At 48.3% G+C, this 12,059-nt stretch overlaps 1 protein-coding gene across 2 annotated transcripts in view; it reads left to right on the plus strand.

Moving 5' to 3' along the window:
• Positions 1–113: 113 nt before the first annotated feature.
• Positions 114–12,059, plus strand: part of Spink4 (serine peptidase inhibitor, Kazal type 4) — a 20,926-nt gene continuing 8,980 nt past the window's right edge. Inside the window, exon 1 of one of the 2 annotated variants that reach the window (NR_172724.1) lies at positions 114–482. Coding sequence is in view for 1 of the 2 variants with exons in the window: in NM_001395750.1 (NP_001382679.1) it covers positions 9,298–9,358 (61 nt within the window). In the remaining variant the exon portion in view is untranslated. Of the gene's footprint in view, positions 483–9,256; positions 9,359–12,059 lie in introns of those variants that run through there. The other variant, NM_001395750.1, reaches the window with a different exon arrangement.

Raw genomic sequence — 12,059 nt, forward strand, 5'->3', positions numbered from 1 at the left:
GCACGGAAGAGGGGAGGTGGCTGTGAAGCCCACAGCTAGCTAAAGAGCTATTGACAGGCAGATTGCTGCTAGAAGAGGGAAAGGCTGGCAGAAGGTGATGCTTCTGGGGGGCGTCAGGATAGATCTGGAGTCTTTCTAAGAGGGGTATCTCCTCATCCACAAAATCTGGGAGCTGAGATAGCTACCGTGAAGAGACACTGTCAGTGTGCAGCAAGCTTGGCTACAGCACTTAAACTGCCCCATTAATCCAGTCTAGCAGCAGTTGAGGTCCCGCTTTTGAAAAAGGAAAGCAGCGTGCAAGGTCGCACAACATGTAAGCCAAGGCAGGCGCGGCGAGGAAAGACAAGTTCCTGCCCTTCCCAGCTCCCAGCGGCGCTACGTGGGAATCCCGGAAGGAAGAACCTGCAGCTGTCAGGAAAAGTTAAAAGGAAGAGGTGTTGGTCAGGGTTCCGGGAACTCTTCCGGCAAGTGGAAGGGACAAGGTGAGCCAAATCATGCCCTGCCCACACCCACCTTTGCAGAGAGTGGCGTGCAGGATCTTTGGCAACTTTCAGGCTAGGCAGGAGGCAATCACCGAGGAGGGAGGGGCTGACCAGCTCTGACGCCTCACCCATCAATTCTCCCGAACAGTAAATATTTAGGGAGTGCCATTAGAACAGAAGAAATCTCTTTTTCACCTGCCTCTGGATCAACACACAGGAGCCGCTGAAAGGGCCGCCGGAAGTGAAGAGCTTTCTTGAGGGGAAGTGGACCAGGTTGGGTTTCTTAGCTTTAACGATCTTTGAGTTAAGACTTCTGATAGACAGCACAAAGCTAGACAGCACAATGGCTAATGATTTCACTCTGCTCCTTTGGCAACAATGTGGCTCATACCATCTTGGCTAATAATAAAAGGCCAGTTCCATGGCTACTCTGATCTGCTGGAGAGATGAGCATCTGCATTGTACAACCCAATCTCAGTCTTCACTTGAGGTCCCCCCCCCCCCCGGAGCTGGGGACCGAACCCAGAACCCAGCGTCTTGTGCGTGCTAGGCAAGCGCTCTACCGCTGAGCTAAATCCCCAACCCCAGAGTTTGTTTTTTTTTTTTTTGTTTTTTGTTTTTTTTTTTTTTTTTGTTTTTTTTTTTTGCTGTTGCTTGCTCGTTTGCCTGTGTTGATACTTTTTGGTTTGGTTTGGGCTTTTTTGGACAGGATCTCTCTATGTGCCTGGGCTCTCCTGGAACTCTCTTTGTAGACCTGGCTATCCCGACACTCACTGGTGAAGCACTCTTACACCAAGCCATCTCTCAGGCCTGGCCTGGAACTGCAGTTGTAAGCCACCAAAAATGGGTACTGGAAATTCAACATGGGTTGTGTTCAACAGCAGTATGCTCTTACCTGCTGAGCCGTCTCTCCAACCCTTAGTAAATCTTTTAAATGAGGTAGATGTTGGGGTGTACCAACTCAAAGCCCTGGCTGTGGGGCTGAGTGGTAACCGGGTTGGTCAGCCTGCCGGCCCTCCTGCATCACACCACCAGGGCCAGCTCTCCAGCACTGGCCTGGCTAGCTGACCCAGTGCTAAAGCCAGCAAGGGGCAGAGCCAAATCACCTGTGTACACGCCACCAGCCACCAGGGTAGGCGAAAGACACTAAGAGGTGATGTGGTGGAAAGATGGGAGAGAAAGGGGTGGAATGGTTTGAGCATTATGAAGAGAGGCGGAAGTACAGATGGTATGGTGGAGAGGAACAACCAATGTGAGTAGCCTGCCCTGCCACCTGAGGTCATGGTGAAGTTCCAGCCCACTGAGAGCCAATGTCTAGGACCATGGTCATGTAACAGCAGGGGTATGTGTTGCTGACCAAGGGCTTCACTGAGCTGACCCTGCTCCTCACTGGCTGTAGCACTCAGGAGAGCGGCTGTACCTTGCCTGAGCAGCATAGTAGAGCTGGCCCTGAAGGCTGGTGGTACATGCACAGGTGAACTAGTCCCTCCCCTTACTGGCTTTAGCACTGGATGAGCTAGCCAGGGCACTGCTAGAGAGCTGGCAGCCTGACCAACTCAGTCACCCAGAGCTTTGGGTTGGCCCATCCCAATTATCTACTCCATCTATGAACTGCTGGAGTGCATGGAGGGGCAGATCCTGCAGAACCAAAACTTCAGGATCTCCATGACACAGGGCAACAACGGGATATCTGAGGGGAGTCCCAGTGAGGATCCGGTATTGATTGTGTAGCAGAGGCCTCAAAACAGACCACTGAGTCCTTGCAATGAGGTGTTGGAAGATGTTTGCGTGCACTGTGTATGCAGATGCTGATTTCTGTACCCAGAGATCTGGTTGCAGTCGGATGTTGGCATTGTCAAGCACTTCCTGTTTTCCACCACTTCTGACTGGTTAATAAAGAGCTGACCAGCCAATGGGGGGGGGTACACAGAGATGAGAGAGGGGGGGTGTGGTAAATCTCCATGAGAGGACAAATGGAGTAGGAACAGCCAGGGCAAAACAGATGGGTAAAAGGCAGCCATAAGCAAGTTAGAATATGGTTAGAATAGATGAGGGCCCTGCCCAGCTATAGTGCAAGAAGCTTTTTAATATATATACCAGGTCTCCATGTCATTATGTAGAGCAAGGGCAGGCATAGAAAAGCTTTGTACTTTTGCAATGAAGTCATTTGCAAGTGAAGACGAAAGGGTATACTGTGTGACATACTGTAACACACCTCAGGTTCCACGATGAGATGTTTTTCGGTTTTATTTGTTTGTTTTTTTTGTTTTGTTTTGTTTTTTGTTTTTGTTTTTGTTTTTGTTTTTGTTTTTTTTTTTTTTTTGGAGCTGGGGACCAAACCAGGGCCTTGCGCTTGCTAGGCAAGTGCTCTACCACTGAGCCAAATCCCCAACCCCTGTTTTTTCTTTTGATTTTAATTCTTTTGTTTTGGTGGGGAGGGAGGTTGCAAGGGTAGAAGGCAGACAAAAACCCACAGGGCAATGATTAGGATTGGGGTGCATAACATGAAATTCACAAAGAACCAATAAAAAGTATATATATATATGTATATGTATATGTATACACACACACACACACACACACACACACACACACATATAATTTTAAAACTGTGGAAGAAAGCCAGTGATGGTAGTAAACATCTTTAATCCCAGCACTCAGGAGGCAGAGGCAGGCAGATCTCTGAATAAAAGGCCAGGCTGGCCTACAGAGAGAGTTTCAGGACAGCCCAGAGCCACACAGAGAAACCTTGTCTCAAACCCTACCCCCACCTCCCACCCCCATCCCCCAAAAAGCAAGCGCAACCACAAAACCTGTGGAAGGAAAGGAAGGCTATCAAGTCCCTTAGTTAGCCTGTAGACTAAGTGGTGCACAGTTCAGAACACCAGGTCTCCTGCACAGGTCCACTCAGAAGATGAGAACTGGATGATAGTCCTTCCAACTGTGTGGTATCAAGACACGACTCCCTCCATGCACCAGCGGAGAAGAAAGGTACTTGAACTGCTGTCTGTGGCCCAGATGATGGTCTTGGGGCAGCTTTTAGAGATAGAGAACCACACCTAGGTCTTGAGGGAGATGCTGGGTTCTTGTGTGCCTAGAGAAGTTGGCCAAGAACTGTAGAAATAGTTTGGAATAAAGCACCAGCTCCTTCCTACCATGTGTGTACACAACATAACGTGGCCAGCAAGATGAGAAAGAAGGGCAGGGTGATGCCCTACTCTGCCTTAGGTGCCAGGATCACGGTGATACTGTCCACCTGTACATTTGAATAGTTCTGGGTAGATGGTTGACTTTTGGACATATTAAGTAAAGGAGTCTATAGGATACAAAGGAAGTAGAAATATTCCCTATGTGAACTGTAGTTTCTAGAAAACAAAATTAAATGGGGTGGCTATGTTTGAGGATCCTACGGGTTGGGGATTTAGCTCAGTGGTAGAGCGCTTGCCTAGCAAGCACAAGGCCCTGGGTTCAGTCCCCAGCTCCGAAAAAAAAAAGAAAAAGAAAAAGAAGAGGATCCTACAAGGCTGATTGACTGATTAGAACCTTGTGAATGTGGGGAGTTGTAATATTTGGATCCAGAGCCAAATTACCCCGGGGTTATCTTTAGTTCCCTAAGTAATTGCTTAATCATTAACATGTTCTTAGCCCAACTTCCCGCGCCTATCAGACAAAACCTTCTAGAATTTTTTTAAAAAGCAGATCACTAGCTTTCATCAACACCAGGGCTAAGAATGTCATCAGATAGTATCTGAGACCGTAGCAGAGACAACCCCCCCCCTTTTTTTTCACGGAAAGGTTTAATGAGGGAAGAAGAGTAGAAGGGGGGAGAAGTAAAGGAGGCCAGCCATGGGCACATGGAGGGAAGTGGGAGAGGGGGTTGGGGAGAGAAGGGACAAAGGAGAGAGGGCAAGAGAGCAGAGAAGAGCAAAGAGAGCAAGAGCGAGAGGATTCCCCACTTTTTACCGTAACCCAACTACCTGATGCCCCCACCAATGTATTTGTGCCTTGACTTATGACTTTCTTTTGTTCTGTGACTGTAAAAACTCACGAAACCATCTCCATATTGCAACATGTAATTTAGGCCCGTGTGAGTCCATGTTCCCAGGCTACAGGCACTAACATTTTACATGACAGTAAACACTTATTGACTTAGTGCTGAGAGCTGTTTTGCAACACCATTACTATTACTACTACTACTACTACTACTACTACTACTACTACTACTACTACAGCTTAACTGTTCCTATCCCAACTGCACTTCACAGCCAGCTCCTCAAGGCTAGGCTGTGAGCTTTACTGCTCTCTGGAGTTCCAGGGTAGTGGTTCTCAACCTGTGGATCACCTAAGACCATCAGAAAACACAGATATTTGCATTACGATTCATAACAGTAGCAAAATTATAATTACCAGTTATGAAGTAGCAACAAAAACAGTTTTATGGTGGGGGGGAGGGTCACCACCACACGAGGAACTGTATTCAAGGGCCTCAGCATTAGGAAGGTTGAGAACCAACGGCCCAGGAGGTGGCACGTGATTGGTGTGCCACATAGTAGATGCTCATCCTGTCTGCGGTGTGGCAGGATGGGATGTCCCTGTGGAGGAATGACTTCAGCCTGTTAAGTCCTCTGTGGACGATAACACGATAAAGAGAAGTATGCAGCAGCTAGATCTGTGGTAATGAGACTGCTAATACTGGAGAGGGGGGCCCTAGGAATCCAACTACCACTCCACCCTGCCCCAGTTAGAAAAGCTAAAATATGTCAGAGGTCCAAACGCTGACAGGGTGGGACTTTGTGGTACTCCTGGACGTAACTCCAATGCATCCCTTAATTTGCCAAGTTAGACTTGATATGTGGTTCAGTTATAGAGTGCTCGCCTTGTCTGCTCCAAGCCCTGTGTTCCAGTCCCAACTCCACATAAAACCAGGCATGGTGGCCTGTGCTTGCAAATCCCTGCTAACAGCAAGCTAAGAAAACCCTCCTTAGACTCGAAGCTCAAGCAAGTGAATGGCATCCCTCCCTCCCATGTCGGGAGCCTGAGAACAGACAAGCAGAATGGGGATGGTGAGTTTCAGAGTGAGGTGTCTGAGGAGCCCAGTCAGGCTGTATGTGGAGCTTGGTGGGTTCTGACGGGCCTCCCAGTTAGAGTGGGTGTTAACACTCATTGTGTTGGTATCAGGATCCGGCTTTTGACTCTGAACCCAGCGGTGATGTCCTCCATAGGTGACAGGGACCTGCGCCATCTGTTGCCATGGCAACGGGCATACGTTCCCAGCATCTGTTTGGTTTAGCTCCCACCTTTACACCTGCGAGCGGTTATGACACAGTTTAAATAAAAAGCATACCCTTCCTGACCTTTGCCCCTTCTTTTTCTCTCTTTCCCTCTGTCTCTGTCACCCCCTCCCCCCAATAAACCTCTCCCATGTGGAACTTCATTGGCCTGGTATGGTCTGTCCGAGCCCGCGATTCTGTCACAACACACTGGGTGTCACAGCAGATACATGGATTGGGGAGGACACTTTAGACTTCAGGAAGGGTGGGGCAGGATATGGGCTGGGTCCAGGGAAAGTGGTCTAGAGACAAGCTGGCCATGTTGACCATGCCATCTGGCAGGCCCAAAGCCTGCTTGAGCTCAGTTAATCCATTCTGAACCAAACAAGATCCTATTCCCTTCATCTATGAACTGGGATTGTGAATCAGACGTCACGGATGAGCTGCTTCTGTCATTGACAGGTGGCAGTGTTCCCAGAAGAGCTCTAGCCCTGCCCCAAGCTGAACAGATGGCAGGAGGGCCTCCGGTGAGGATAGGAGTGTTGGTGGCCAAAACACATGTCCTGGAATTTACCTCAATAGGGCACATGAAGAAATGGCCAGTGACCCCGGTGGTACCCGGACTTAGGCATCTCTATTCCGTGTGGAACCCAGCACCTGTATAGGCCTTGACCTTTCTCCTGGATCTCCCTGCTCAGTTCCTTCCCTGGTGTCATGGCGGCTATACAAGTCTCACAGTCTCCTCCACGGCCCTCACAGCCTTCTGGGAGTTTACTAGTGGTCTGTATTTTCAGGCCCGTCTTTATGATTTTATTTTTTATTCTTATTATGAGTACGTAAGGCAGTATTTGTGCATGAGTGTAGATCCTTCAGAGGCCAGAAGAGGGCGAAAGATTCCCCGGAGCCTGAGTTACCGCACAAGAGCAGTAGCTGCCCTTAATCACTGGCTGAACATCTCCCCAGCCCAAGCCATTTCTTGGATCCACGAACATCTTCCGGCCATGTTGGTGGAGGTTTAAAGTTCAAAATGAGGGAGGAGACAAATTCCTATGTCTCACTTTGATGTGAGCCAATGACAGGGCAGGAATCAGATAAGCAATGAAGAGCTTCCCCCAAAGCCTCACTGTGCAAGGGAAAGAAGCAGCCAAGGGGCATGAAGGTGCCGCTACCTATTTCAAGGACCAATGGGGTACTTCAGGCAGGAGACAATCGGGCTGTAGAGGTGTCTTCCTCACTGCCTGACAACACCCAAAGAATCTTCCTACTGATTCACTATGCTTTTCTTTCTTTTTTATATGAATTCATTTTTTAAATTTATTTAATGTAATGTATATGAGTACACTGTAGCTGTCTTCAGACACACCAGAAGAGGGCATCAGATCCCATTACAGATGGTTGTTAGCCACCATGTGGTTGCTGGGATTTGAACTCAGGACCTCTGGAAGAGCAGTCAGTGCTCTTAACCGCTGAGCCATCTCTCCAGCCCTGGTACTGTTTTTCTTGAGAGGAAACTTGTCCATATCCCGTGACAACGCAAATGGGCACAGGCGGCCTAAAAACATTTCTAAAGGATTGGGGCGTAGAATTTGCCATTTACTATTGTGCGTACATGTGTGCTGTGTGTATGGGGGAGGGGTGATCATAAGTCAGAGGACAACTTTGTGAGTCTGTTCTCTCTTACCTTTATGTGATTCCTAGGGGCTGAACTCGGGTTGTCCATAGAGTATGTAAAGTATGCTGTCATTTTGTTTTCTTTTAGATTTAGTTTATGTGTTTGAATGTTTTGCATGCAAATATGTATGTGCACTATGTGTGTGCCCCGTGCCTGATGAAGTCAGAAGAGATTTCAGATCCCCTGGAACTAGAGTTATTGATGGGAGGGAGTCATCATGTGGGTGCTTGGAATTGAACCCGGGTCCTTTGAGCCATTTCTTTAGTGCCTATATGGTATAATTATATATACCATATATATATACATATATATATATGGTATAGATATATAGTGTAAAATATATGCGTGTATTTATCTATCTATATATATGTATATATATGTATATGTATGTATGTATGTATTTGGTCCGTTAGTTGTCCCCACTAACGGGGACAGCTGCTGCAGGTAGGGGTGACGAACTCATCAGTTAAGAGCATATACTGCTCTTGCAGAGGATCCAAGCTGAGCTCCCAGCACCCACATGAGATGGCTCAGTCATCTGTAACTCCAGCTCCCGAGGATCTGACGCCCTCTTCTGAGCTCCACAGGCATCTGGACTCATACATGTGCAAACCCACACACAAGCCCACAGACACATATGTATGTAGGGAAAAATGTCTAAAACATTAAAAAATAAATAAAAGCAGGTCTTAGGAGCCAGAGAGATGGGTCCCTGGTTAGGAGTGCTTGGTGCTTGTGCAGAGGACCTGGGTTTTCTTGTCAGCACCCACCTGCATAGCATTCTACAGCCATCCATGACTCCTGGGGATCTCACACCCTCTCTGACCTTTGAAGGCACCAAACATGCACATGGTGTCCACATAGACATATAGGCAAAACATTCATATTCATAAAATAAAAAATAAATCTAGGGGTTGGGGATTTAGCTCAGTGGTAGAGCGCTTGCCTAGGAAGCACAAGGCCCTGGGTTCGGTCCCCAGCTCCGAAAAAAAGAACCAAAAAAAAAAAAATCTAAAAAAACACTTTAAAAAAGTTCTTCAAATCAGTTCTATTTCCCTTTTCCTTATTCCATATGAGGGAAAGTGGTTTCCTGTCTGCTCCACCACTGTCCCTGCTGGAGGCAGAACTATCATCTTCGTGTTGTATACGGGTAAACCGAGACCCAGTTGGGCAGGCCTGGTTGGGCTGCTTGGAAGAATGAGGCAGAAAATCCAAGTTCAAGGACTGCCTGGGCTACAGAGTAAGTTCGAGGCCAGAGTACGCAACTAAGAGGGATCCTGTCTCAATAAGTTGAAAGGGGGCTGGAGATCAGCAGAAAAGCGGTTGCCCCGCACCCCTGAGATACAAACTCAATCCTCAGCACCAGAACCAAATAAACACTCATGTGAGGTCCAAATAAGGAAAGTGGCTTTTCATGGATTTAAAAGAGGCAGCCCTGGCAGACGTGGCCCTGGCAGAGGCACCCGTGACGCTCTTCCCCATCCCTGCCTTCTGTGCCCCCCACCCCCATCCCACCCACTCTCATTCCCTGCTTCGTCTCTGCTCTGTTTAGTGTTTCTCTCTGCCCCACTCCCTCCTCCCACTTCTTGCTTTAATCGACGCACGAAGTCAGTTTTACAACCTGTCCAACCCTTTGCTCACCCTGGACACCTGCCAACCCTAGTTTTGTCCCTGGGCCCCAGGACCCATTGTCACAGCACCACAAAGTCAGCCTCGAGCCTTGAGCAAGCCCTTTCCAGGTGTCAGGATGAAGAGATTAACTTGAGGTGACACTGTGGCTGCCAACTGGTCACCAGATAAGATAAGAGTAGAGATCAGACAATAAATAGGTCCCAGCCCACAGTTGGCTGAGGTCACACAGCTCACAAGCAGAATGGCGATGCATCTGTGGTTGGTCACCCTGACCTTGGTTCCCCTCCTTGCCATGGACAGGGGTGAGTGGGCAGAACGTGGTCTCTCTGTAGCTTGATCTTAGCCGGTGAGCTTGATGGTGCGGGTCAGAGGCAAGGCCTGGAGCTTTCTGGAAGGCCTGGGCTTTCTGCATAGCTCTTCCTTCTGCATTCACCCTACTATAGTAGGCAAAACACTGGGAGAAAAGAGATGGGTTCAGTCCTGACTCTGGACCAGAACTGCCAAGTCCCCATCCCGTGGAACTGTGAAGTAGGGTGCTGTTTCAGTTTGAAGCTGCATTGAGTGACTATGGACTGGAGACTGAGGAGATAGAAGGAACAGCCAGGCCCCAGGTTGCCTGTGGGGTGGTGAGTGCTAAGAGAGACTTGTTTTGACAAGGTATAGTATGGGACCCAAGACAACCACTTAAGCTAGGGGGGAGGGGTTGTTTTATTAGACACATAGACCAGAGGTGACTTCCTCAAGGCCTGGAGCATCCTATCAGTCTCATAGCTGCAGCCAGATCCAAAAATAGCACCGTCCCAAGAGATCTTAAACTTAGTAGGAAGGTGGTGGTAGGCAATGAATGGTATACAAGAACACGATAAAGGCTAAGAAAAATATGGAGCTTGGAGATGGGGATTGGGAGGGAGCTGCAGTGTTAAGTCAGGGGAGGTCTCTTAGATTCAGGTTTGAGGAAGGTGAGGTGGTGAAGGTATTTTGGACAAGAATATTCCAGTAGAGGAACCAGCCGATACAAGGGTAGAAGCATGGTAGAGTGTTTGAGGTACAGTGTGGATGCAGAGGGGTAAAGGGCATGGTACAGAGTGAGAAGACAGGAGAGGGGCAAAGGGAGGAGAAGAGAGGAGGAGAGAGGCAGCCGAGAGCTATGTTAGGCCAAGTCTTGGGAGTCAGCATGAGAACCTTTTCCTCAGAGTGAAGCCAGAGGGAGCCAGTGTCAGGTTTGGAGTGGAGTTAAACCTTTAAAGAATGTTCTAGCTTGTATGTTGAGTATAAACAGGACGCAGAGGCAGAGAGGCCCACTGGGATGAACTAGATGAGAGTCACATAAAGCAATGTGCAGCAGGACCTCGAGGCCATTGACTCCGTGCCCACTGCCTCATGCCCTCACAGCTGGGAGCTCGGTGATGAGGAAGGGGCCTGCAGTCTCTGGTCGGACACAGGCTGCCTTCCGCCATGCCTGTTCCTCATTTCCCATGTGCCTCCTCTTCCAATGGGAACATTAAGCAGCCTGCTTTGAAGATCCTTGTACACATCTCAGGCTCCAACCTTGGCTGAATGAAGACTGTACCTGGGTCAAGGCAAGGGGTGCCGGGGGTTGAATACAATTTTTCACAGCCCTAGGAAGAAATTCTGACCATGTAAGGTCTCCCACAACACACTTCAGAGCTCAGTTCCTGAACGTTCACTGGGTGAGGTTCTGATGAAGTACCACAGGGAGTCCCAAGAAACTTGGGTTCATAGGGAGGCAGGGGTGACCCAGTGAGTGGGACAACATTCGGCTTTGTGACAAAGCTCAAATCCAGGTCTTCTCAAGGAACTGTGAGGGACAGTAGGGAAAGCTTCTGAGCCTTGGGAGGATGCCGTGGCTTCATAGAAGGAGACTGGGGATGAGGCATCTCAGGCAGCAGGTCTGCAAGAGTCAGAGAAACCGCTGCTTCAGGACAATGAGCAGCGAGGGACCCTTGGGCCCTGAACATGTGACTGTGGAATGCTGGTCCAGAAGGAGCTGAGGGACAGGGATGGGAGCCAGAGAAGAGGCATTCTGCCTTAAATGTTTGATGTTTTTGTTCTGCTGTATAGTTGGGTCTCACCTGGGATTTCTGCTCCGTCTGCCTCAATTCTCCAAGAGCTAGGATTATAGGCCTCCACCACCACACTCGCTCAGCCTTTGTAAATGCTTCTCCTCATAGTTCCAGCCGTGGAATACATGGTGTTTCTACTCAGTACATCTTACGGATGAGCTGTGACAATGCACACGCCTCGATGTTCCAAACCCTCTATCAAGATACAGAACTTGAGGACTGGAGAGATGGCTCAGAGGTTACGAACACTTGACTGGTCTTCCAGAGGTCCTGAGTTCAATTCCCAGCCACCACATGGTAGCTCACAACCATCTGTAATGGGACTAGATTTCTTCTTCTGGTGTCTGAAGACAGAGCACTTATATACATAAAATACGTGAATAAGATACAGAACCCAGCTGGGCAAGATGGTACATTCCTGTGATCCCAGGACTTGAGGCAGAAACACCTTAATCTCCTGCATGTGTTCAAAGCCAGCCTGATCTATATAGCAAGTTCCAAGCCAGCCAAGTTTATATAGTAAGATGTTGTCTTTTTTTAATTTTATGTATGCGAGTACACTGTAGCTGTCTTCAGACACACCAGAAGAGAGCATCAGATCTCATTACAGATGTCTGTGAACCACCGTGTGGTTGCTGGGAATTGAACTCAGGACCACTAGAAAAGCAACCATCCTCCTAACCACTGAGCCACCTCTCGAACCCTTTATTTTTTTAAAGATTTATTTATTTATTATATATAAATACACTGTCACTGTCTTCAGACACACCAGAAGAGGGCATCAGAGCTCATTACAGATGGTTGTGAGCCACCATGTGGTTTCTGTGATTTTGAACTCAGGACCTCTGGAAGAGCAGCCAGTGCTCTTAACCACTGAGCCAACTCTCCAGCCCACAAGACCTTGTCTTAACAACAAAAA

The sequence above is a fragment of the Rattus norvegicus genome, chromosome 5 (assembly GCF_021556685.1).
Source record: "Rattus norvegicus strain SHRSP/BbbUtx chromosome 5, alternate assembly SHRSP_T2T, whole genome shotgun sequence".
In the NCBI taxonomy this organism is placed as follows: Eukaryota; Metazoa; Chordata; class Mammalia; order Rodentia; family Muridae; genus Rattus; species Rattus norvegicus.